The sequence below is a fragment of the Protomyctophum bolini genome (genome assembly GCF_963924005.1).
Source record: "Protomyctophum bolini genome assembly, chromosome: 21".
Taxonomy (NCBI): Eukaryota; Metazoa; Chordata; class Actinopteri; order Myctophiformes; family Myctophidae; genus Protomyctophum; species Protomyctophum bolini.
In genome coordinates this window covers 19262637-19286582 of record NC_137882.1, presented here as the reverse complement: position 1 = coordinate 19286582, position 23946 = coordinate 19262637, and the positions used below count along the sequence as shown (strand labels likewise).

Below are 23946 nucleotides of genomic sequence, written 5' to 3'. Positions count from 1 at the left end.
TGTCATGTTACTCAGTTGAAAATCTTTTTTATTCCATTTATTTTCCAAGCAAACTTGTTGCGATGAAGCGTAAAACAATTCCATTCTGCAATGACCTTTACTGTTGTTTTTCATTATGTTCTTTTCTCGGTTACCTTTGTCTTTGTTGATCATCTCCTCCTCCAATGTGAGTGAGCATGTTTGAAAGAAGCCCAGTAGTTCCAAACATTTACCTAGACTACCAGCATCTGCTCCTGATTAACAGTAGCATTGCCTCTGCGGCTCTGACGATTTCCTTCTGCCCTGCTGCTATTTGTTTTAACCCAACTGGATAACAGAGCTGGATAAAAGTTCCATTGTTTTGTCCACCGTGACTGAAACCTCAATACGGAACAAACACCTAATTATTTCAAATATTAAGCCCATAGTGAATCGTTTTTAAATCTAGAATAATGGCTTTAGCTTACCAGAGTTTCTTAAAACCTCATAGTTACGGGTTTTACAATTCTGTCTACCGTGCATTTGTGTTCCACGGTTGAAAAGAAGAAGCTGACAAAGTATTGTTCTTCCATCGTGGCTTACAGTTGGTTTCCAGTGATTGCAGGATTCCGCTGACATAAATTTGCACTGATGTATATTTTCTCTGCGTAGGAGCTGAAAAATCTGATTCCAAAGTCTGCAGTAGGAACACTGTCTGCCAACTCTAGCAATGTGATCAAACTCATCGTTGACGCCTACAACGTAAGTACAGTATGCTGTAGAATAGATTCGCTGTCAATCACTGCCTTTCACTATGACTTATTGTTATCTAAATCGTTAAAGCATTAGCATTCTCAATGTCTTAGCGAGGGATTTTTTTTACAATGATTCAAACTATTTTGAAACATGTATTCATGCTCAGCGCTGGGCTTAATCCACTTGTGGATTGTGGCCTGTCTAAACAAAGCTACCAGCTGACATTCCGTGCAGGGCTGTGATAACATGTTATGTCCGTGTTTTTGTCAGTCACTCTCATCGGAGGTCATTCTGGAGAACAGCAAGCTGCCAGAGGGAGTGACCATAGCGTATACATCCCGTTGCAAGACCGGAGTTGTCAGCGACGGTGAAAACGGCCGCAAGTGTTCTAACATCTCCATTGGCGATGAGGTGGGGACTGACGGAAGAGATTTCCTTCTTGTTATATTCATTTTGTTTTTAAAATCACGACTGAAATGGTCAATGGTCAATGCCCAAAATGTACAAAACATATCTAGAATTCCTGATCTGCGTTTTATTTCAGTACAGTGTGAAAATAAACTTTTTCAACAAAGGAAGTCCAACATAGTGGACTTTATTTTGCCTTTAATTATTAGAATTTTAGATAACGTTGAAAGCACATCATTGATTTGAAAAGCAAATGAAGCTTACATGCTGACTACATGGGAATATGAAGTTGAGTTTAACATCTGAAAGTGTGAATAAAAAAACTGTGGCATGCTATGCTACTGTGTGTAGAATAGATCATAGTCAATGGGCTCAACATGAAAGAATCACCTTTTGGGATTTTACACAAGGACCCAGCATTTAATCTGACTGGTTGCTTCCTCTCTCCCTTCACTGCTAGGTGATGTTCACTGTGACTGTGACCGCTATGGGCTGCCCCAAGCAGGGCAAGTCTGAAGTCATTAAGATCAAACCGCTGGGCTTCACGGAGGAGGTGGAGATCACGTTGAACTTCATCTGCGAGTGTGAATGTCACAAGGACGGCGTCCAGAACAGTCCGGTCTGTCACAAGGGAAATGGAACATACGAGTGTGGTGCCTGCAAGTGAGTTCCTGTCTTGGAAGAGTCCTTGTGCATTTCATTAATTATCATGTACTATAATACAAGGCCAGTTTATTTTTCTTGCAGATACACAAAAGTGGTTTAGAGTGCCTTTACATAAGGCACAACAAGAAAGGGAAATAAATCATAATAGCCTAATAAATAAAATGGAGAAACAGAAAATAGCAAAAAGTGGTGTTTTGTTGTTGAAGTATCTCGTAATGTATCCTTCTGTTAATCCACCATGTGGAAAATGCCCATGATACCATTACTGGTTTTGTGTTTCAAAAACACTTACAGTATGTTCCCAGATCATATAGGGTTCTCAGACCGTGGAATTGACCCAAAACTCTCCAAACAGAGCTTATGTTTTTTCCAGATACCAATAGTCCATACATTCCATGAATTTACTCAAATCATGTCAAATGTAGCCAAACAAAATATGCTAGTGTCCCCCTGAACTCTATATGAACGGCCGTGTGGAAGTCATAAACTCATTTTGTCTTTAGGCTTCCTCTTGATGTTTTGTTTTTAAATCTGGGATCAGTTAGTAGACCGGTCTTTGATGACCTGATACTGCTCCAGGTTCATAATGTAAAAGCAAGTCTGAGGTGTAGTTTGGCCTTAATACAGTACATTGAATGATTTCAAGGCAACCAGCAATATTTTAAAATTAAGTGTTTAACTCACTGGAAGTCAGAGATCTGTGTGTGTGTGTTCAGCTTTCTTAGTTCTAGTTATAACTAGCAGGCAGCTGCATTCTGAATGAGCTCAAGTTTTCAGATTTGTTTTGTTTTTGGTGGGAGACCTGAGAGACCAGATAATGTTTGTCTAACTCCTGTTTAGATTTGAACCCTTAATTCCAGCAATATTAGGCTGTCTAATAGGCTGACGTTATTGACTTTGACTTTTTTGATACTATATAGCTTTTTGTCCTAACTTTTGTCACATTTGCCATTGACACAATCTGTGCAAATGTTACGTCATGATCATCCCCTCACTTCACACAGGTGTGGTTTTTATAATATAATTATAAAATCTAATTACTCGCCCAGGATTACATTAGAGATTAGACAATTGACACTGGGTGAAAAGAAAATGGATTACAAACATCGTGGGATAAAAACACCTGGGTGTGTTCATCAGTAAGAACAACCTGAGTTGAACGAATCCCATGAGTGATAAAGCACTGTCACTGTCAAGTCTGTGGTGTTCAGGGGTTGATCATAATATTCAACCTCATCTGTCCTCCCCTACGCCTCAGGTGCAACGAAGGACGCGTGGGCAGACAGTGCGAGTGCAGCAGCAACGACGTGCCCACAGAGGACATGGACAAGGCGTGCCGGAGGGACAACGGCACCGACATCTGCAGCAACAACGGAGACTGCATCTGCGGTAACTGCGAGTGCAAGAAGAGGAACAACCACCCCGACGAGCGATACACTGGCAAGTACTGCGAGTGCGACAACTTCAACTGTGACCGCGCCGGGAACAAGCTGTGCGGAGGTGAGGATGACAAGCGGGATGTACCTTAAAGTCACTTAAACACTGTACTTAGTTGACCTTATTCCCTTGGGCCCTATATTCCTATCTGCCTGTATTCTACACTAAATATCTTAATTGTAAAAAATATATGTATTTATCTAAATCTATTAGAACAATGTGTCGTGTTGCAATGCGCTGTGGGCTTGTAAATCTGATATTTTTGCTGTATGTTCGCCCCCAGACTAGGAAATTGCTTGGCGTCACTAAGTTGGTGTTTAACACAAATTAATTGCATAGATGCAGAGATGCACTATACTGTGTCTGAATCATGTGATGGCAATTAGATTTACCACAAATGTTGAGAATGCATGTTGTTTGGAAAGATGCTAGTTTCATTGTTTGCCTTGTATCCTAGTTTCTTTGAGGCACATTGTTCTCTCTGCACTCTACTTGGTGACTATTTTCCTCGTTTGTTGGCTAGGGTTCATGTAGCCTGGGCACCATTTAATTTGGGTATATGATCCTGTCGGGAGCGGATGATATCGTTACGTCATGTTGTAGTATTGTTTTGTAGTCGACAGGCAGGAACAACGGGCGGCAACTTCCTTTTCCCTCAAACCGATTTTTCTCAATAAAAGCTACAGGCTACGAGAGCTTTTATTGAGAAAAATCAGTTTGAGGGAAATGGAAGTTGCCGCCTGTTGTTCCTGCCTGTCGACTACAAAACAATACTACAACATGACGTAACGATATCATCCACCAGGATCATACAGACTTTTGAAACAGAGACCAGGCTTTCCTCCGAGGTGGTGGAAAGCCTGGTAAGGCGGGGTTAGGGTTCATGTTTACTCTGCTTATAACGGTCTCGCACTCGCTCTGGATAAGCACGTCTGTTAAATACCTTTTCATTCCAAATGTTATTGAAAATGAATGGAACTAACTGGAAACAACCTTGTTTGATGACTTTCCCTTGCGCCCAGGGCACGGACGCTGTGAATGCAGAGTGTGTATGTGCGACCCCATGTGGACTGGGAGTGCCTGTGACTGTTCACTAGACACGAGCACCTGCATGGCGAGCAACCAAGCCATCTGTAACGGCAGAGGAACCTGCGATTGTGGAACCTGCAAGTGTTCCGACGCCAAGTTCCAGGGCCCCACCTGTGAGGCCTGCCCTACCTGTCCCACAGTGTGCCCTGAACACAAGTGAGTGAGCTCACAAGTGTCTCACCAATGTGCCATTAGGGATGGGTATTAACCCATTCAGGGTGTTTTTCAGCATTATGTTATACTTTAGCTATTGAAAAATAGCAGATCTACAAGCTCATAGCGCCGCTGGAACAACACATTTTGTCCCTGGAACAACACATTTTCAGATGGGGGTCGGCGGCCAATGACATTAAATATTGAGCACCACTGATATTGAATAAGTATAGACATACAGTAGGTATTTCAGAAAACTGTCATGGCTTAGAAGATCTTTTTTTTATTTTGACATCAGGCCTTAAAAACAAAACCGAAATTAATTATGTTCATCCTACAAAGTATCAAAAAGATATAACTGAAGTAAGACAAAATTAAAGTAGAATTCCATACTAGAAGGTGTACTACAAAAGTGCATTATTGGCTATTTCCCCTACCATAAGCCCTCAATGAATTGCATTGAATTGAATGGGGCTATGGGGTGTTGTGCTAATTCGCTTATTTCCATCTCTCAAAAAAATATATTTTTTATATCCTCTCTTCATAATGTAAATAGTATCCCAAGCGGCACACTTTACTACTTATTTCGATGGAAATAGCCGAATTAGCACAAAAACCCAACACCCATTGAGGGCTTATGGTAGGGGAAATAGCCAATAATGCACTTTTGCACAAAATAACACCTGGACATCTTTGGTAGGGACGTAAGAAAGGCTTCTAGTATGGAATTCTCCATTAAGCACAGAAGCATTTGGGAAGTTTTGGCTTATTTTGGAAACAAAAATATATAATCATCATCATCATAATGAATGCAAATGTAGAAAGATGTGTTTACACTCAAGAAGCAAAGTTTTGGCAGGAAAGAGTCTGTATTGGCGCCAAAGCACACCGACACCGCCATTAACAATATTCCCCTGCAGGGAGTGTGTCCAGTGTCGGGCGTTCGGCACAGGTGAGAAGAAGGATGTATGCGAGAAAGAGTGCAGCTACTTCAACCTGATCAAGGTGAAGGACCGGGACAAGCTGCCCCAGCCCAACACCGCTACCTACCCATTGATGCACTGCAAGGAGAGAGACGCCAACGACTGCTGGTTCTACTTCACCTTCGCTGTCGTCAACAACACGCTGAAAGAGGTCCATGTGGTAGAAACACTGGGTAAGCAACAACATGGAGAAAGTTATGTCCAAAAAAAAACAGGAGTAACCAGGTGCTCACAGGAGATAAAAAGATGACTATTAGTAAAAGGTGCTAGCTCACACGGATCAAACAGGATCAAGACACAGAAAAAACAGCAGGCGGTCCGGGCACTCAAAGATAAAAACTGGAATAGCCTTTATTTAATTAAATTCATGTTTCGACCATGCAAGGTCTTCATTAGGGCGAAAATGAAGAACTTGCATGGTCGAAACATGTTGGCAGTCACCTTTTAATTAAATAAAGGCTATTCCTCTTTTCAACCTATGCCTGGAGTTCCGTCATACGTATTGTTTAAGGTGTTTGTTTACTGTACTCCCCTTGTCTTTCAGACTGGAGTTCCGTCATACGTATTGTTTAAGGTGTTTGTTTACTGTACTCCCCTTGTCTTTCAGACTGCCCCGCCGGCCCGGACATCATTCCCATCGTGGCGGGCGTGGTGGCCGGCATTGTCCTGATTGGACTGGCCCTTCTGCTGATCTGGAAGCTGCTCATGATCATCCACGACAGAAGAGAGTTTGCCAAGTTTGAGAAGGAGAAGATGAATGCTAAATGGGATACGGTGAGTGAAAAAAACTCCCACAGCCAATAGCTAACAATAACTGGGAAAGATGAGCATTCAGGGGACATTTGTGTTTGGGGGGCTTTTGGCAACATTCTCCAAATGTTGAGTAATTGAGATGTGGAAAACAGGTGTGTTCTGCTGTGCAGTACGGAGACGAGCTACTGAAGAACTGTGTTTTCACAGTAGCAGATGAGATGGGATGGGAATACCAGACCTGTTGATAACCTCACTCCTTTTTCTACTGTCTCACAGCTGCGTAAATAAATAGAATGATTTACTTTAAAAAAAATGGAGACTCTGGAACTTTTGGGGGAATGTCAAATACCCTGAACATATCCCCCTTCCATCTCTGTTAGCCAGCATCAATATGAACATAGGTCCTTTTTCTGTATTACTACTGATTTTTATTTGATTTTTTGTATTTTGGCTCCACCTAGTGGAAAGTGTTTGATAATTCATGGAAATGTAATGTTATACTGTGCTGTAAATCGGGTACTCTACTAGTATTTTTGACACAGGTGTCCAATATCAAAGGAATATTTGGGCACATAGACACCTAATTTTGTAGATCTGTTTTCTTAGGAAAAGACAGATATTTCTTAGAACACAATCATTGTCCTTTATTTTCCAGCAAGATAATGGGTCTCTTAATTTAATTTAAGAGAGATGTCGGTCTATAGTGTTGCCAGTATTTGTAGAAAGGGAGAGCTCAGAACATATTCACAGTAGAGTAGAGACATTAAAATCCAACCGTGGAGTCACTGTTTGTCCTCATTTCAAATATTTCCTTCTCTGTCTTTCGCACATGTTTACCATTATGCCTTTTCTCCATCTCTCTTATTATTTAGCCTATTAGTTAGCTGTGCTTATATTTTATTTCCCAATTGTCTACCTGTAGCAAGAGAACCCCATATACAAGAGTCCTATCAATAAGTTCCAGAACCCAAACTATGGACGTAAAGCTGGCGTCCTATAAGTTTGTATTCATTTCCTCTCTGCTTGTATGGTCTGACTGCATGGGCTTTCTTTTTGTATGCATCTCCTTTTTCACTCTTAATCTCACTTTTCTGTGTTTTGTTCCACCTGTACCTCTATCTATACTACAAGTGGGCAAACTATAGGCAGGTACACACAGTATGAGTCATAGTTAGTTGGAGAAAATGCATGAGAGTGCTGTGATAGAGAATAGTTAAAGGTCACAAAACATGTACAGGGTTTTAAAATATTAACCACTTAAAGTTACTACTATATACTTGTACTTGTATATACCGTTGTCCCTCAGGGGTCCATACTAGGCCCCCTCCTTTTATCCCTATACACCAAAGTAGGGTGTCTATAAGCTCACGGCGTGTTGCATTGTAAGCTTGTAGATCTAATATGTTCAGCAATTATTCATCTATTATGACGTGTCCATCAAATAAACACTAGGGTTCATGTGGTTAATAGTAAAAACCTTGCCCAGCAAGTATGTTGTCTTATGAAATCAGTGTGAGGTACCTGTTTTTTCTGGGAGTTTGGCTCATTATTAAAATAGCATGTTGTGATGTGATGTATTGCTCTCTGTCCGAGGTAAAGGGTCACAAATTTTGCATTTGTGTCAAAGTGGATATCTGGATTTTGCAGTGGTTTTCCTATTGTCTTACCTGCGATGCACTGAAAATGTCAACACATGCACTTGTATGAGCGAGACTCACACTTTCTTTGTTTTGCTTTTTCAGGGTGAGAACCCAATCTACAAGAGTGCTGTTACGACTGTGGTCAATCCCAAATACGAAGGCAAATGAAGGCCCTCCTGGTTTGCAAGAACATTGTCGGCAAGCATTTGAGAAAATGACACTATATAGATCTGATGGCATGAGAGGAACGTGTGGTAGAGCCTCCAGTGTGTCCTTCATCACTAGGAACGTGTGACAGCTTCTTCTACACAGTATGTCCTCCATGAGGGGAACATGTGCTAGATCCGACAGTATGTCCATCACTTCACATCAGTATTATTAACAATTTGGCCTATTTTTAATAACAATTTATCATTGATTTCTTTCTCATTGTATTTTAAATGTACAGTATATGTGTATATATACGTTAAAGTTGCATATTTGCTAGAGATGATGGAATTAAGGTGTGTTTTTTCCTGCCACAGGACTGGTATGGGTATTTTTTTTATCAACACAATGTGTAGACTATGGATGTATGATGGACAAGTATCTATTTCTCTTTTTCTCACTTTCACAATTTCTCTCTCACTATCATGTTCTCTCTCTGTTACTTACATTTATCTCGTCCTCTCCAGATACTACTCTTACTTTCTCTGTGCACTGATGTCTTGTGTATTTCCAAGAGGACCTGAGTTAAACACATAGTTTGTCACACATAGCACATTATACATAATAATGATATATTGATATGTGTATATGTAGGGCAAATACAAACAAAATGTTGAACAATGTTGAACATTCAATGAAGGTCAGTAGATTACATTGTGGTAGATAGCATTATCAAGTTAGTTGTGGCTTGCAAAAGTGCAAAATTCACATTGGTAATACATTAATAAATATTTCAAAATGTATTTCTTGCACTCTTAAGATGCGTTCGGAAGTACGCTCTGAGCTCTCTTGTCGTTCTTAAATTCAGAGTGCATCTTCATGTAACAAAACAGGTAATCATATTTTGTATACATGGACGGGATGAATTGAATGAATATTAGAAGATCAAAATGGAAACGTAAGTTCATTAGTATCTCCTCTGAACGTGATGTCTACAAATTAACATCATCAAAACCAGGGCACTCTGAAATTTGAGTAGATTCTCAGAATGTATTTCTGAACGCAACCTTATGAAGTACTGCTCTCCTTCCCGAAGGACAGAGACAGAGTAAATCAATGGTCCATATTAAAAGCATAAAATTGTTTTTCTCACAAAGGGATTGTATACCACTTGTTTTTAAAGGTCAAAGTGTGGCCGTGTTGAACAATCAAATGATTTGTATTGTTATGATTATGAAATGAAATAAGGTACAACTAAAATGCAATGATCATTTTATTCTACATTCTCAGGTCCTACTCTGTGCTCATGTCAAGTAAGCCAAATATATTGTCTTGTTTTTTTGTGCTTGTCTTTTTGTCAGCTTACGTTGCAAATTGTGAACACGTTATGAACTCACACTTGTGTATGTCAGTAGAAAGTTGTTTGTTTGTTTAATCTTTTTTTTTTTGATTGCCCAACTGAATTGAAGAGTATGAGTATCACTTGAATGACATCTAGTATGCCCCTGCAATACCACACAAAGGCCTACAGTAGATAGGTCTACATAACTCTACACGCCGTATGGTTTTCAAAGTGCCTTTTATTTCAATATTATGTTCTCCTCCCAAATTTATTTATTAAATAAAGTACAGAAAATGTGAGTGAAACTTGTTGTGAGCTTGAATTTATTTGAATAACCCTTAAGTTAAACACTTTCATTTTTCATTATCATACTCAATACTAATTAAATATATTTAGGCCTGGCCTAAATATATTTATTTATATATAATTGCCTACATTTTAGTAATCTGTTCCGATTCTGTTGCCCCTGTTAAGCCAGATAGGAATTCTGTGGGAATAAATATGAAATGTTAGTTTGCTGTTGCCTCCCACAATTTTCTTCATAGCATTCAGAGATTGTGGAAATTTGGAATATTTGTCTGGCTACATGAGACTAGCTGTAGCACACAACACAAGACACTTTGGGGTCTAGACTCTAGATTTACACGTGTTGCGCTCATGTCCAAAAATAATGCTCACAATGCAGGCTTCACTTCTTATTTTATGGGGGTTAAGTTAGGGTAAGTGATATTTTTTTGGAGAAAAGAAAATTGTTAACATATTCTGATAATCATAGTGTCCGTTACAGTAATGGTCTCCCTGTCTCTCCAGCTCAATAATAGAAGAGCAAATAAATTTTCACTACCCAGCTTCAGCTTCATTTTTATAGTGTCCCAGTCAATTTATTTGTGTCATCACCTCCAATTGAATTATTTATTATTATTATCATTTATTAATTTATTATTTTTTACTTTTAAGCTGTTTGCTGACGGAGTTCTCTATCCTGATTGGATGAAATTGGTATCCTGACCTGGCTGAAAATGCTTTCTTCTATCAAGTTCAAGTAGTATTGAATTTTGTTTTGTTATGTCATTGTCATCATGCCATGCAGCAAACTGTTTACTGCATGGCACGATGACATAAGTTACATATAAATATTTAATCAATTAATTAAATACGTCACGCTGCCTCGTGTCATTGTGTACTCCGTCACTTGTCAAAAAGAACAGTTTGCGTTTGTAGATCTGTTCTTATTTTGGCAAGCAACCCAGGAAGTCGACGAAATATCGCGAGAGTGGAAGTGGGGCATAATACAACACTGTAAACAGCAGCAGCAGTTATTTTTTGTCTGTTTGATCTAAAAGAGCTAAAAACACACACAAGCAAACAGCTACTGCACTACAACAACATAAAGGAACATGGAGGACGACATATTAACAACGTTGAAAATACTAATAATCGGAGAGAGTGGCGTTGGAAAGTCCAGGTAAACAAACGAAGAAAGCTGATGTCGTACGTGGCTGTTTATGGCTAAAGTTAGCGTTAGCTTAGTGGCTAAAGGCTCGTTTATATTTCGTCGCACAGCCCGTCCGACAAGACAAGATACGAGAAACGACGTGGTGACTTTTCAACTAAATGGAATTGAAAGAAAAACGTTTCGGCAGAAAGAAACGCGTGTGTATTTTTGGCGAGCGACCATAAAACGTTAACATAAGCTCGTCGTGGTGATGATAACACAGATATGACGTCACATATGTTGCAATCCATTGGAGTTGTTTTTCTTTTGTTGTCAAGTGTTCAGAGGTCCGATCGATGGCCGTCACATCTCTGCCTCGTTGTTACTGTTAGATTCTGGTGCAGGCAGGAGGTGACAAATTATAGTCCGAATCTCAGATGATAGAATGTGGTGATGGTGGATACACATTATTTACTTTTTTGGCTAGTATATAGAAGTGTATATTTGTACGTCTCTAAATGTTATGATGAATTGAACATGGTGGACCCTATTGTAAAGAAGTGTAATGCTTTTATGGTGTCGTCCACAGTTAACAGTTTTTGTATTGAGTATTTGAGTTGTGCTTTAAATTTACTGTAATTCTCCAATCTGTTAATAAATAGTTCGATCAATCAATGTCGTTGGGGAGACTGGAGCAAGTATGATCTGTATTACAACAACAACACGGATAGCAAGAAAGCAGTTCTGAACCCTAGGCCTGTTCTTCTCAACCAGCAATACAATAAGATCATGATCTCTATTCTCTAGCCTACATTTTACGTCAAGTGGGAAAAGGCAGTCTCAGAGGAATGTTGTGGGTGTTGCCTGTGTGTGTTACAGGGTCAGGCTATTTGAAATTGAAAGAGCACCACTACTAAGTTTCAAGTGTCAACAGTATGGATATGTAACATATGTTGCTGCATATGTAGGGGAAACAGAAGTTAGATGTGGGAAGGACAAGCTATAGGTGTTTGCATTGTTGTAGTGGTGAACATTATGCTGGTTCAGCTCAATGACCAATAATAGTGACGAAGGTGAACAGAATCAGAGATGAAACGAGGATACTGTTACAGCCAATGAGATGGATAAGAGACCATTTTAGTCAAGTGGGAAAAGGCAGTCTCTCTGAGGAGTGTGGGTGTTGCCAAAAATGTGTTGGCGTTGTCAAAGCTATAATAATAATCAAATCGGAGTAGAACCACCAATCAGTCTCACCGTTAGACTTTCATTTACAGACCATGCTGGCATGCTGTATCACTATGTCAATTTCAACGTCATGTTGTAGTTTGTGCCACTGCCAGACCACAGCTTACTGAACCCAGCTTGTTGGTCTGTCTTAACACCCATGCCTGCAGTCTTCTCTAGACTGCATGAATAAAGTATGCTTTTAGGTGAGCCGCACCTTGAGAATTGAACCATCACATTGAAGACTGGCATCAGGTTTACTGTGGCCGCCCAGAACTGTAACATGCGCTAAAGATACTGAGCAATCCAGTGCTTGCATTATAACAGTAATTTGACTGGTGGAACTTGGTTAAAGCGTACTATGATTTTCAAGGCATCCACTTGACTGTTTCGTCCATCTGCTGTCAATATCACAGTGTAGACACCCCCCTTTTTTTTTACTTTCTGGGGCTGTGCGATTAAAAAAAATTCACGCCTCATGGGCAATGTGTGAAATTATGGTGGTAGGCTTGGGTCACCATATCAGAAATTGAAACTTCAGTATAACTAACAATGTTGATCTTGGACTTATGTTGTGCTGCACCAGCCTATGATACTACTCACTAGTCGAGTATAGAACATTTGAAAATAAATATATTTTCACTATTGTGATGCAAAGAGTTGCGAGCTGTGCTCTGTGATTGACTCGTCTGTTATTAATAGGACAACCACTACCAATTCTGCACCTCATAACTCTGCCGAAGCCTTCGTCACACAACCTTTTTCACTGAATGACTACTAGCCCAGATTTAAACCCATGAAGCTAAGTTGGCCAAGAATGGATTTCATTTCAATACTTGGTGTTCTTAATGCCAGAGAGGCCCTCAGGAATGAATGCTTCCTCAATATCAGTGGTGGATGATGTCTTCTACGTCTGTTTTCATCCCACTTTTGGTTCTTATATATTTTGTAGTAGTGAGAATGCATACATCGTGGGCCTAGTTTAGTCTTAGTTTATTTTATTTTTTCTTGCAGTGGTGGCGAATACTGTGACAGCAGTCACAGTAGCACATCATCACTAATCTATTTATTAAATAGTAATACAGAGGAAGCACAGGCTACTCTTTAACCCATTTTGGTGTTTTAACTAAGCATTATGTTAAAAAATAGCAGATCTACAAGGTCATAACGTGGCACAGAGTGCCGCGATACGAGCTTGTAGATCTGCCATCTTTGAAAAATCGTGAAAATGTGGTGCAAATCTTTGAATATATATATATTCTTTCACTACATTTTAACTCAAATATTTGCTTCTGGGAGGTCCCTGGAACTACATATTTTCAGATTGGCGACGGGGGTCCGCAGCCAAAATACAGATAATTCTGGGGGTCCTTGACATGAAAAAGGTTGAGCACCACTGACATAGAAACATTAGGATTTTGAAGACATTTTGTAGAATCTAGTGCCAGGTCTAAATGGGTTCCCCGACACACACACACACACACACACACACACACACACACACACACACACACACACACACACACACACACACACACACAATATGTGTGGACCAAGGCTCTCAAATCCTCAACAAGATTGTCTACATGGCAAGGAACTCACAGTTAGTTCTCATTTTACCTTCATAAATGACCCGTACAGAATGCACCATTGAATTTGGCCGTTGCACAACGTAGCTCATTGACTATGTAAAACTTCTAAGTTCAAAATGTACAGTGCTCCCATCATCGCCCTTGATGGGCCATGGAGAAAGTACAAACGTTGTGCCAGTGGCTTGGTTTCGGGGAGGAATGAGTGTATCCATCTCATCATCATTGCAGTGATTAAGGCCTTTGCACTTGATTAGTCACACAGTGAGCAAGTGAACCCTGTCCTCCTGACCAAGTTGAAGCACTGATGTCATCTCAGTCTGGAGCTCCGAGCTCCCGCCTGGGACTGATACTGTAACTGTATGTTAGTAGGAATGTGATCGATAAGGAGACGGCGATGATATGGAGAGGTTTTGTTATTTGTCTGGTTATATGATGAAATGTATTATTAAAGGTGCTGCTGTAAGTGATATTACTTTGTTAAAATAATAGCTCCACTTTCCCGTAGTAATTATTGAGTTTGTTCAGTAACAGGGATCTCCTCGTCCTCACTCCACATTCAGTGAGGAGAGAGAATTCATACCTGATAATGCATAAACAAGTGAAATTGGAAATGATTAATTTAGAAAATGAAAATAAAATAGACCCCTGTTACTGAGCAAACACTATAGCAATGATTACTATCCTAATATAGACTAGAGCTTACTGTACATTTTTGAACAACATTTATTTTAAGCAAAGAATTTCACTTACAGAGCATTTAATGCTGATGAACCAGAACAACAGTAATTGTACTCCTATCGTGTACCTGTACTCAAGATAAATAAACCATGTGATGTTTATACCGCACGCCTGGTTAAATGTGGCGAATTGTGTTAAGTAAATTGAAATGGAAAACCAACACTTGAGTCACACACGCTCAGTCTGTGAAGAATCGATTTTCTTAAGAGTAAAAGTCTCTTAAAGTTGAATAATTCTCGCCCCTTTCCATCTGTCACCAGCCTCCTCTTAAGATTCACAGATGACACGTTTGATGAAGAGCAAGCCGCGACAATAGGTGAGTGACAGAGATGAGTTCTCCATATCAATATCAACCTTTCTCTTGAAGGCAGACAGAAATGTAACCTAACTGGTGTAACAGTCCTGTAGAGTTGCAGCTGTCACCGCTCTAGATCTGATGTGAAAAGCATTTGAAAAGGTGACATGTTGCGTTTATGTTAAGAATATCTTAAATCTTACAATGCAAAATGCTGTATGAGTGAGTGACTATAATTCTAATACTGTGTTTCTGCTGTTTCAATATCGCCACGTTGAATCAATTGAATATGTAAACCAACACGTCTTTTGTTGGTTTGAAAGGGCTATGAAAACTATTTGCACATTGTGAGACATTGTGAATGTCCACGCCCAACCGATGTAGCTAAGCAAGCACTATGTACTCTCATTTGTACACATTTGTCCAATATCTTATTTCTCAAATCAATACTGTGAGGCACCCTGGCAGCAGGCATCACAGGTATCTTACTATCCAAGCAGATTTAATATTCTTTCATAATCACACCACTCCAGCTATATTACTTTGTTTAACCCATTTTGGGCGGGAACCCCTTTTGGTGTTAGCATTGTGTTATGCTTTAGCTATTGAAAAATAGCAGAACGACTGACATAGAAACATAGCTTTTTCAGAAAACTGTCAGGATGTGGAAGATACTTTTAGAATCTGATCTCGGGTCAAAATGGGTTAATTTGAACTGACACATGAATCTAGTCCATCTGTTCTTGTAGTTAAATGGAAACCTGTCACAGATGAAGGTGCAAATTGCAGCCACACAAAAGGTAGTCCGTCTGACTGCCTAGTGTCTGGACGTCTGCTAAGAGAAGACGCCATCATTCAGTGAGTCTGCGTGACTGCTGACCCTACATATCCGCACAGCCACCTAGCTGTATGATTTATTCTCAATTTAACGGGCAGTGTGTGAGATGCTTGGAGCAGACTGGGAGATCCATCTCCTCCTGTGAAATAGTGACCTTAGCAGTATGTGGTTTTGGCAAGTAGCTCTCCTGCCAGATTCCGCTGTATCTGTGAATAATATCAGGAGCCTTTTTTTTATTTTTATGGGATATTAAACATTTTGTGCATCAAGGACATCCTTCCATGTTGTTTTTCTGGTGGCCTTGTAGCGGTTATTAGCCCACTGAGCTAATGTTCATTAAATCCTTCAACAACTTAAGATTCACGGCCAAATTGATGACTTTGAGAGGCAGCGTTATTTATATATATATATATATATATATATATATATATATATATATATATATACCCCCCTCCTCTAACCTACACTACCTAATGTGATTTTGTGAAGAGCTCCTCCTACCTCACAATGCCGTCTTTGTTTAAGCAACCATAGGCAACATATTCCCAGAGCTCTTGAGTATTAAAAACACTTTTATCCCCCTTTTCTGGTAGGCATGCATCACTGTTTTACTTGTCCAACCGGGTGTCTTTGCCAAACAGATGTCTCCATAGAAGTCTAACCTCTTGCGTTTACCTCAGATTCATTGCAGGGAAATGGCTGGTAATTCACTATCTCTCTCACACAATCAGATTAATCTCCCCTTAATCCCTAAGGTACTTGGCTTGCTGCAATTGTTTTGTTTATCTAAATGTGCTGGATTCAGCGTTTGGATTATTGTCGCATTAGCACACAATGCAGCTGCCCAGAGAGACACTGATTAGGTTGATGTATCTGCTCTGCATGCCGTTGTCATCTCTTTTAACCCCAAATGATCCTAGATGATCCTTTGTGGAATTCTGACTGTGTTATGGTGGATATCTTGTTCTTTTGTTACTCATACAGTACGTCTCATAATCCATTTTACTCCAAGTCGGATCTTAACCTTTGTTACTCTATCTGATTCAACCTTTGTATCTTGATTTCAGTAAATAAAGATATATAAAAGTTGGAGGTACGTTGTGGAACTGTTTCACAACTTTCAACCTGGCGTCCCTATCTTGGGCATGTCATTGTAGAAAATGTCAAAGAAGTGATCATATATAAATAGAGTATAAGTGGTTAATGTACAGAGGTTCATAGAAAAGGTGACAATGACAACACTGAGACATACAGTATCAAACACTGAACATCTAGACACACACAGTTTAGGATGACATCACTTCTTTGATAGTTGAAGATCATAGTTTGTAACCTATCTCAGTGCCCTTGTGGTTCATGTCTGTCCTGAGACTGGGAGGTCGGGGGTTCAATCCCAGGCCAAGTCATACTTGAGGTCTGGATTGAGGTTAAGTCCCTGCGACATACTAGATAACAGATTCATGTCCAGGGGGTGTACTTGTGCATCAAGCTGCCTTACGTCACGCTACAGAAACGGGAGATAGGAGTCCTGACCTATGCGCCACATGGCTCAGGAACCGCCGGTCCCAAGGATACTGGGGACGTACTCTCATAGTTTGTACACTGAAAGCCTTTTGCAGCCGTCTGCAGTTGGCCTCTATCTGTGAATGCCAGGCTGTTTGAGGTCAGCCATAAACAGCCTTGTCCACAGAGACTTACCAACCTTGACTCTGGTGCAAGCAGTGGCTTCGTGTCGTGTTGTGATATTGCAAACAGATGGTGCGTGCCGTCCGCTTACAGGGCCTGTCAGTGAGCGTGTTGTAAACACCGCCTGTTTGACTGCGGAGCTCCGGGTCTGGAGGAACCGTTGTTTGGTGTAAATTATTCCACACACGTGTACAGATAGTATCTGAGTAAACCCGCTAGCCAGTCATGTGGATAGAACGTGTGTGTGCGTGTGTGTGTGTGTGTGTGTGTGTGTGTGTGTGTGTGTCTGTCTGTGTCCTCACTGTCCTGGAATGTCCCTATGATGCTGTATGTGCATCTGTGAATGAGTTTGTATCTGTGCGTGTTAAAGAGTGGACCCCTAGCCTGCTGGCCGATATGGACAAAATCAAATGCCACAATATCTTTCAACAAATACGACAATATAGAGGGTATACGCATGCTTAAAGTGAATGGCACATCGAGTGGCAAAGCAACATGCAAAGTGAGTTTAACATTGTTTAATGTTGTTTAATGCAATCAGATATGACTTTTCTGTGTGGATGTATGGGCTGTCAAGGCCAGGAAGTAGTTTTTTGCCACTCGGTAGACGTTCCTGCATAGCTTCCTGGTTTGATGATGATGTCACACGCATACCCTCTGTTGTGGGGATGACTATTGGTGCTTTCACAAAATAAAATAATTCACAATGATTTGTTTTAAATAAATGATCTCTCCAGTAATGGCTACATAATAACATGGGTAAAAGAAAATAATAGACCAGCTAGAACAGTCAGATAAGTTCGGAAAATGACATCACTTTACTGTAATGCATCCTTTAAAAGCAAGAAAAGACAACAATCATGCCATATCACAATACGTCTCCATATCACAATATTAATATAATCTCGTGGCGGCCCAGCCCAACCCTGCCCTAGCCTGTCCATCTGTCGTCTTGAGCCTTTCTCTGGCCCTGGCGGCTGGCGCTCCCGTTCTCAGGCGTAAAAGCGAGCGAGGGCCATCTAGAGCGCCGCCGGTCTCCCTGGTAAATCTGTCAGAGCGTGCTAAAACCAGGGGAAATATGTCGTCCCGGCGCTTCATGCTCGCCGAGCACAGTGAGGCAATAGGAGAGATTTACTTGTCGAGTGCGAGGAGGACGACGCTGTTATTTTTATGTAAATGTCTGTTCCACGGCAGCCAGGGCTTTTAAACGGGTGAATCATGGCCATTCCTGAGCGATGTCACAGGTGGTTCACGTATAATTCGTTTTTTCATCAAGACCTGCGGTATTGGTTTCATTTTTGCATATTAAAGCACACAGGCCCCCTATCTGTTAGATATAAGTGCGCCGTAATTTAAATCCCAGGACACAGGCCGGGGCTTAGCATCTGGCTGTCTGAACGGCCGGGGTTAGCGGAAGTTCAGGGACATTGTGTGGCATGTATGTTTTGACAATTCATCACAGACGATTGTAGTCTGTCGTCATGATAGAATATTCTTGGCAGCCGAGCGACCAGACCTGCAGCAGTCATCATACTTGGATTTGCGATCGGATGAGGTAATTGTGGCCGTTACAACTGACTGATTGGACCCTGTGCTTCCCCCCCCCCTTTTGTTGTTTGTGTTTTTTTCCCCTTTTTGTTGTTTGTGTTTTTGTGTGCATATAGGTGTCGACTTCAAAGTCAAGACGCTCACTGTGGACGGAAACAAGACTAAGTTGGCCATATGGGTAAGTGGCAAAACGCTAATTCACTTCCTAGAGGAACACATTCAGCCGTGTGTGTCTTTGCAAAGTTTTTGCAACCAAACTGTGTCCCTCGCCCCTTTGCCTTGCTATCCCCCAAGTACCCAGAAGATGGTGCCAAAGTAATACCATTTACTCAAAAGTATGCTTTGGGGAACAAATGGCAGTGAGACTTTTTTCCTGTCTGTCCTGGTTTTCCTCCTGTTTAAAGCCACAGTGTGTTTCCCTACAAGTGTTGTGCAGCGAGGCTGAGCTGCTTGTGTTTTGCAGGACACAGCAGGCCAGGAGCGCTTCCGTACCCTGACGCCTAGCTACTACCGAGGAGCCCAGGGAGTCATCCTAGGTAAGACAAGCGCGCGTGTGTGTGTATGTGTGTGTGCGTGCATGTGTGTGCATGCCCTGTACTGTGCCTGACACCAGTCCATCAGGCCTTGGTGCTCCGGCTGTAAAGAGCGTGATGGCTTTTCATCCTGTGGCCCATGTGCAAACACTCACACTCTCTCCCAGTTCCTCCGACTATATTATATATCTGTCTCTGGAAGTCCGTTTTCACCCTAAACTGAAGCCACTCAAATGGACACACATGCACAGACATGGAGAAAGTTACAACTGTTAATACAGTACTAAAGCAGAGATCCTCCACAGCCCACACTCTTAATGGCACACCATAACAGTTGGCTCCTTCTTGCAGCTCTAGTAAATGGAAGTAGAAAGACAGCTACCCCCCAAACCCTGTATATTATCGCAGTCCTAAAATTGGAAATCGGTAAAATGCTTAGTGAAAACAAATTTTGATGATACTGTTGGAATAAAATGTGTTTCTTTTGTCACAAAATGGCATTCCGAAGCCTTGCTTGTATAGACTTCAAATGTATGTCAAAATGTATGTAATGTAAATCTATTCTGTGCCTGAACAAGGCAAAGAATCTGCCTTCCGCTTCTGTCCCTTTTAACCTAGGTAAATGTGTGTGTTTGTTTGTTCATTCTGGGCACCCCTTGTCCCTTGTCTCTCGTCCCTTGTCCCTTGTCTCTCGCCACCAGTGTACGACGTGACGCGGCGGGAGACGTTCACCAAGCTAGACAACTGGCTGAACGAGCTGGAGACGTACTGTACGAGGAATGACCTCGTCAAAATGCTGGTCGGGAACAAGATAGATAAGGTGAGCAAGCAGGGCAAGCGGTCCACAGCAGACGGAGCAACGTGTCATATTTACTCCTTTCAGCTCGTCAACTTGTGCAGAACAGGATGGTGGACTTGTTGTTTTGTCCTCATGTATTATTGACGGGGTGCGCACGCTTTTCCGACACACCGAAGATCCGAAGCGGGGGGACATGCGATGCGATGCGAAAAAGCGATGGTCCGACATGCGCTGCTCCCGTGCTTGCGGTTAGGGTTAGGTTAAGATTGAGGTTTCGGATCAATAGTATGTCGGAACTAAAGCCTGCACCCTTATTGACGAACAAAACCCCTCTGCCAAATAGATGCCTGACTCTGTTGCATTTGACACTGACAAATAATAACAATAAAAGGAACGCTATGATCAAAAATACCGCAAAATCGCAATTTTCCTTTCTCTGCTGTTCAATATATTTGGTCAAACTCCACCAGCACACTGGAATCAATCAATCAATCAATCATGCTGATTGGGGGAGGGGGAAGAGAATTGCTGTATAAATAACGCATTATAAATCCATCATATGCTGTTCTTCGTCTGAGAACGATCCCTGGTCTCGCATCGAGCTGACAGGTCTGCTGGTCAGACTTCACACGAGCCATTACCTCTCCTTTTTGTTTTAGGAAAACCACGAACTAGACAGGAACGAAGGGCTGAAGTTTGCAAGAAAACATTCCATGCTTTTTATAGGTAAGTCGGGAGGACCCCCTCTCTCTTCTCTCCATCTCTCTCTCACTCTCCCTCTCTCTGTGTCTGAGTGAGAGCAGAGCGTCGCGCAGGGGAAGCTGCTTTTGAAATAACTGTCATTCTTGCTGAGGAATGCTTGTATAGCTCTATTTATAACACGGGCCTAGACGTCCCCTCTGTCCACTACTCCACTCGCTCTGTGAACCCCCCCAACACACACACACACACACACACACACACACACACACACACACACACACACTCGGCTCACCCTACCCACCCTACCCAGTCACTGGAATGACTCGTGTTGCTTTAACAGCTTGGGCTTCACATCTTCATCAAGCGTTCCTCAAGCTGTCCATTAATTTCAAAGAAAGGCGGCTCATTGGAAATTGGATTTAACTCTGATCTTTCCAAACCTTGTCCTAATATTATTAATTGCGGCTTAAAAAAGAACGCTTCTAAAATGAGACTTTACATCTTCATCCGCTTGTCATTACTGTCTTGTTGTTTCTGGACACTGTCAGCGTTTAGGATAAATCGTTGCCAGTAACCCCCTCTCTCTCTCTCTCACTCTCTCTCTCTCTCTCTAATTACCTCCTAAGGCCCACTATTAGTGTCTGGGGTTGACAGTTATTGTTGAGACATTTTCCACTCTGCTCCAGCTGGGGAAGCCACCACCGTGATGATGACATCGAGGTGTAGACATTAATGCTTGTTGTGTCTGTGTCTCATCTCTCTCCCTCTCTCTATCTCTCTCGCTCTCTCACACACACTCCCTCCCTCTGTCTTCTTCCTGTCCACCAGAGGCCAGTGCCAAGACGAAAGATGGTGTGCAGTGTGCGTTCGAGGAGCTGGTGGAGAAGATCATCCAGACGCCAGGTCTGTGGCAGAGCGAGACGCACGGCAGAGGAGTCCAGCTCACTGACCAGGACGCCGGCGGCGGAAGCTGTGGTGGCTACTGCTCCCTTGTGTAGACGACAACACGGCCCTGAAACATCACAGACGTACACACACACACACATATTGCATCCAAGACATGTAGACGTTGCATAGTACGAACCTTTTTCTCACAGACACACGCACACACACACACACACACACACACACACACACACACACACACGTGAACAAAGAAAGCACCCTTCCAGTGTGTGTGTGTGTGTGTGTGTGTGTGTGTGTTTGTGCTGTCTTAAGCAGAGGTCCATCTTCAGGCACGAAGGCCGCAGTATTCAGACAGTCCCCCATTCCTCCTGCGGTGTGAGGGTCCTTCCTGTACACTCACCAGCTGTGTTCGTACAAATGCCGCTGTTTGCACCCCCACCACCACCCCTCCCCCCATATCATGGCCACACAAGAACACTAAATCCATTGCAGCCGTCCTGGCGTTCTTGGCATGTGAACGGATCGATGGGGGATATCTTTCGTTCTCCGGTTTTTGAGCGGTATTCCTGTAACGTGGCGTTCAGACTCGGGTCAGATCGGTGCATACTCTCTTCACGCGCTCTGGAGGAGTAATTAAAATGAAACAATGAAGTAAGCCCCCAAAACTATAAACCTCCCTCTGCTGGGTATGAAGTTAAACGGAACGTCCCTGAAAGTATGATTAGAAGAAAATGGAAAAAAAGATATATTGCTATATATTTTTTCTTTTGCTTTCTTTTGTGTGTGCTTATGTCTCTTGTTTGCTGAATGTCCTTTTAGCCTTGTGCCCTTGCAAAGCACATGAATACATGAAAACCCAGGGCCTCCATCCTGTGTACTCTGCCCTGCATGCCTCGTCCCCGACACACCTGTGCACGTATCACTTCTGACGTCTCCAGGAATCTTATCACACTGTGCTGTTTTCCCATTTCCCCTCTCACCACATCACCTCCGTCGAGGGCGTGTATCTGGGAGGTGATTTGAAGGAAGAAGGGCCATACTGTACAAAAATGGCTCCTTTGTTCACAGTGTGCGATAGTTAACAAGCATTTTTAGAACAAAGTTTTACTGTTTTTTTTATTGACTTGGACTATGAAGCATTCAGTGCATTTTGAAGGGTACATAAATCAAAAAGATTGGCACCGGTGAGCTTTCCATTGTGTGTTTAGAATTTTTAAAAAATGGGGGGGGGGGGGGGGGGGGGTGTCAGGGTTGCTCTTAAAACTGCACGCTTTGTTGTGTAACTAGTTGCTTTTAATGGGGTGCGACCTGCTGGCACTCGCTCACTCCAGACAGATAATATCAGCAATATCGCCGCCTAGCTCTGCTGCAGACTTTGTGTAGATCCTTTTGGACTTGGACAGAGACAAAGGAAAAGCGTTCAATATTAAACAGGACAGTGAGTCATAGGGGTGTTTCCATTGAAATAAGAGGGGGGGTGTAAAAAGCTGTGCGCTCCACAGCACTGATGGATTTCACAGCACTCCTCGTGTTCGTGTCCAGCAGGCAGGTTAGGGTGTGCCGCAACCCTTAACCTCTGTTAACGTTTGTTGTATTCGAGTGCCGACGCTTCTGGGCAAATGTTAGTTTAGAGACAGATATGCAGATAATGACACGGATGCCTTTATTTTTGTCTAATTCAACAAAGGATACTTATTACTTACCTTTTATCTTGTATTTTAAACTGCATGGGAAAATCTTTATTTTTTTTGTTTTGGTCAAGGAATGACCTACAAGAGACTTGTTGTCTATGAACACTTTACTCTTCAGCACTAAAGTTATTGACTTGTACCATGAAACCTTGTATATGGATTTACCATCGGAAATTTGTGGTCCATTTGTCCCAAAGGACCTTTACTTAATTATTAAACTGTCTTGGGTATCTTTTCATCTTGTTCATAGTTCATTATGTGAAAAGCATATGGATACCTTGTACATTATTGTGTATTTAGGAATTCTATGAATTAATTCCTACAGCATATGACCGTGTAAAGTTGAATGTATACTTGCATCAACAATGAACCGCCCTGTGTATTAAACTAAATAAAGCAACTTTTTAAAGGGATATGTTTCATGTATTCATCTAATGTACCAAGCTGTGTTGAGAAGCTGTTGCTGGTTGCTTGAATGCATAGAAGCAAGAGTAAATCTTCATAAGTAATCGCTTTACTGTCCCACCCAATACTTCACCGCAAATGACCCATAACTTGTGTTGTCATCGTTACCGTGTTGGAAATGTCACTGTTAGGTGAGGGGTTCCTCACTCACCGCTGTGTGCA

General features: G+C 41.7%; 2 protein-coding genes across 3 annotated transcripts in view; both read left to right on the top strand.

Moving 5' to 3' along the window:
• The window catches only part of LOC308336581 (integrin beta-1-like), a 30615-nt gene extending 20978 nt beyond the window's left edge, over window positions 1-9637 (top strand). Inside the window, exons 9-17 of one of the 2 annotated variants that reach the window (XM_080793993.1) lie at window positions 631-720; window positions 985-1125; window positions 1583-1785; window positions 3047-3288; window positions 4248-4470; window positions 5388-5623; window positions 6058-6224; window positions 7126-7203; window positions 7946-9637. In XM_080793993.1, coding sequence (XP_080650119.1) covers window positions 631-720; window positions 985-1125; window positions 1583-1785; window positions 3047-3288; window positions 4248-4470; window positions 5388-5623; window positions 6058-6224; window positions 7126-7203 — 1380 coding nt within the window. In that variant the 3' untranslated portion in view covers window positions 7946-9637. The remainder of the gene's footprint in view (window positions 1-630; window positions 721-984; window positions 1126-1582; window positions 1786-3046; window positions 3289-4247; window positions 4471-5387; window positions 5624-6057; window positions 6225-7125; window positions 7204-7945) is intronic. The other variant, XM_080793994.1, reaches the window with a different exon arrangement.
• Window positions 9638-10617: 980 nt separating this feature from the next.
• rab18a (RAB18A, member RAS oncogene family) lies at window positions 10618-23732 on the top strand. The gene is made up of 7 exons (XM_080794380.1): window positions 10618-10797; window positions 14582-14637; window positions 18805-18866; window positions 19152-19224; window positions 19923-20041; window positions 20680-20746; window positions 21551-23732. Exons 1-7 carry the CDS (start codon window positions 10730-10732, stop codon window positions 21718-21720), a joined length of 615 nt encoding a protein of 204 aa, XP_080650506.1. The 5' UTR covers window positions 10618-10729; the 3' UTR covers window positions 21721-23732.
• The last annotated feature ends 214 nt before the right edge of the window (window positions 23733-23946 follow it).